At 28.6% G+C, this 2,425-nt stretch overlaps 1 protein-coding gene across 9 annotated transcripts in view; it reads right to left on the bottom strand.

Annotated features, from left to right (window-relative positions):
• Window positions 1-2,425, bottom strand: part of LOC106868390 (protein NDRG3) — a 140,985-nt gene that overhangs the window by 86,061 nt on the left and 52,499 nt on the right. For 6 of the 9 annotated variants that reach the window (XM_052970616.1, XM_052970605.1, XM_052970592.1 and 3 more), the window contains one exon: window positions 321-370. The exons of the other annotated variants lie outside the window; for them this stretch is intronic. In XM_052970616.1, coding sequence (XP_052826576.1) covers window positions 321-365 — 45 coding nt within the window. In that variant the 5' untranslated portion in view covers window positions 366-370. The remainder of the gene's footprint in view (window positions 1-320; window positions 371-2,425) is intronic. 9 annotated transcript variants of the gene reach the window in all.

Below are 2,425 nucleotides of genomic sequence, written 5' to 3'. Positions count from 1 at the left end.
TATATATATATATATATATATATATATATATATATATATATATTTACCAAATGACCCACCACCTAATAGATTTTGCTGGCACTGCAACAAAAGAATAAAGGTTAATAAAACCACATATGGACAAAGGGATATAGAATAGACAGTGGATAACAATAATGTTTCATGAGAAAACTGAAAGGGGAAGCAAGAGTGAAATGAAAATGGAAATATATATGAAAAGCAGCCAGAGAAAAAAAGCATAAGGTTATAATAGTGTTGAAGCAAAATACAAAATAAAAGGGAAGAATGAAAGGAAACTAAAAAAATGGGTGCAAGCTAACCTCATCCTCAGGGCAAGGAACTTGGAGCAGGCTGGTGAACTCCATGTGACCTGATATTGGCAAACAGAACAATCATAGCAACATCAACAATGTAGCAAATAATCTATAGGAATGAATGTGACCATTTTCAAGTAATTGGTAATTAAAGGTTTAATTAATAAACGATCCCGTATTTGGTAATCACAAATGTTACCATTCTCTGGTCTATACCATTTAGCCTCAGCAAGGAATAATCAATTTTATTTATTTTATTTTTTTTATTTGGTTCCAAAAAGGGAGAAAATACTCAGTGAAGTAACCTTGAAAATAGCCACAGCATTCAGATGGATGCATCTCTATATATATATACAAACTTTTCAAACTAGTTTTAATACAGAGAAGAAATGTTAATTTCTAGCAAAAAATAAAGATAAATAAAAATAAATTAAGATAACTAAAAGATATTAGAGTTAAAAATGAGAAACTTTAAGCAATAATCATTCTTTAATTATTACATTCGTATCATTAGTGTATATATGCATGTATGTGTGTATAATATATATATATATATATATATATATATATATATATATATATATGACACCATGCTAAGTTAACTAAAAACATGCACAACAAAAATACAAATATAAATATCTTTAAGTTCAGGTGCAAAAAAGAAAATGAAATAAAAGTGTGCTATGCAGATAAAGGTCAACTGGGCTTGCAGATGAACTATGTATAATGATTTTTGTCAGGGATGAAACATTCAATAGCAGTGTCGATGAGCAGAACTAATTGATCACCTTGATCTGCCCTTCAAATTCAGCCAGCTTCATCAGCAACTAATTTAACACATAGACAGACAATATAATGCTGCTAAGAACTGAATAAGCAGGGCTTATATGAACTTTGATGCAAGTGTGTTATTTATATGTGGGTGTATGTTATATATTTAAATTCAGATGATGAAGGAAATAAAAAATGTCACAAGTTGTCCCAAAAAAAATTATTTTGACAAAAATAATAAGACATACAATAGTTAGAAAATCTAAATAGAAATATTTCGCTGCAAAAGCAACAAGCAGAAAATGTAACCAGAAAAGATTTAGGGTATTTGTATATATGAAGAGCACAATATGTAGCTCAAGTTAGTATCAGGATATTAAAATAGTTCTGTCATTTATCCAGAAGGCGAACAATTTTTTTTCTTTTTTTTCTAAATGAAAATATATTTAAAAGATCTTCTGGAATACAAGGTATAGATAGTGTAATGTTCAAAACATTGAAGAATAAAATGAAAACTCAATACAGTCCTTTTATTATTAGTTATACATTTTAAAATGGTTATTTGGGAAAAATCGCAAAAAAGTTGAAATCAACTAAAGAGATTTTTATAAGAATCGTAACAGATATAAGTCAAGAAAAAACCCACTAAAAAGGAAATATTATTAACTAAACTAGATAAGTGACTTTCAAAATAACACTTAAGGTGCTGTAATAAAGCATTGAAATTGGAAAGAGTAAAAGGAATTTCACAGTAATAGATCTGTAACAACAGAAATTATATAAATCTAAGAATGCCTTCCTTGGGAAAGAACAACACTAATATGTTGTGGATATCTTGAAAATATAAAATCCTAATATATCTAAAGTTTTCAGTGCATGTTAAATAACAAATTGAAACCATTAAGTTAAATACAAATAGTTAGAGTTAGCTTATTTATTTAGATGGAGTTTGTCTCATGATTTTTGTGTGTGCAGGTGTGTGTGTGTGCATTTGTGTGTAAAATACATGTATACATACACACACACACACACACACACACACACACACACACACACACATATATATGCACACGCAATATACACACATATACATATATAGGCACACACACATATATACATATATATATATACAGAAACATACATACACACACATATACATATATACACACACATACATACACACATATACATACATATACCACACACATATACATATATACACACACATATACATACACACACATATATACATATACACACACACACACATATATATATACATAGACACACACATATACATACGCACACATACATTTATATACATACACACATGTATAGCC

Source organism: Octopus bimaculoides, chromosome 1 (assembly GCF_001194135.2).
Source record: "Octopus bimaculoides isolate UCB-OBI-ISO-001 chromosome 1, ASM119413v2, whole genome shotgun sequence".
Taxonomy (NCBI): Eukaryota; Metazoa; Mollusca; class Cephalopoda; order Octopoda; family Octopodidae; genus Octopus; species Octopus bimaculoides.
The sequence above is the reverse complement of the archived record's forward strand: the minus strand, read 5'-3'. Positions and strand labels throughout refer to the sequence as shown.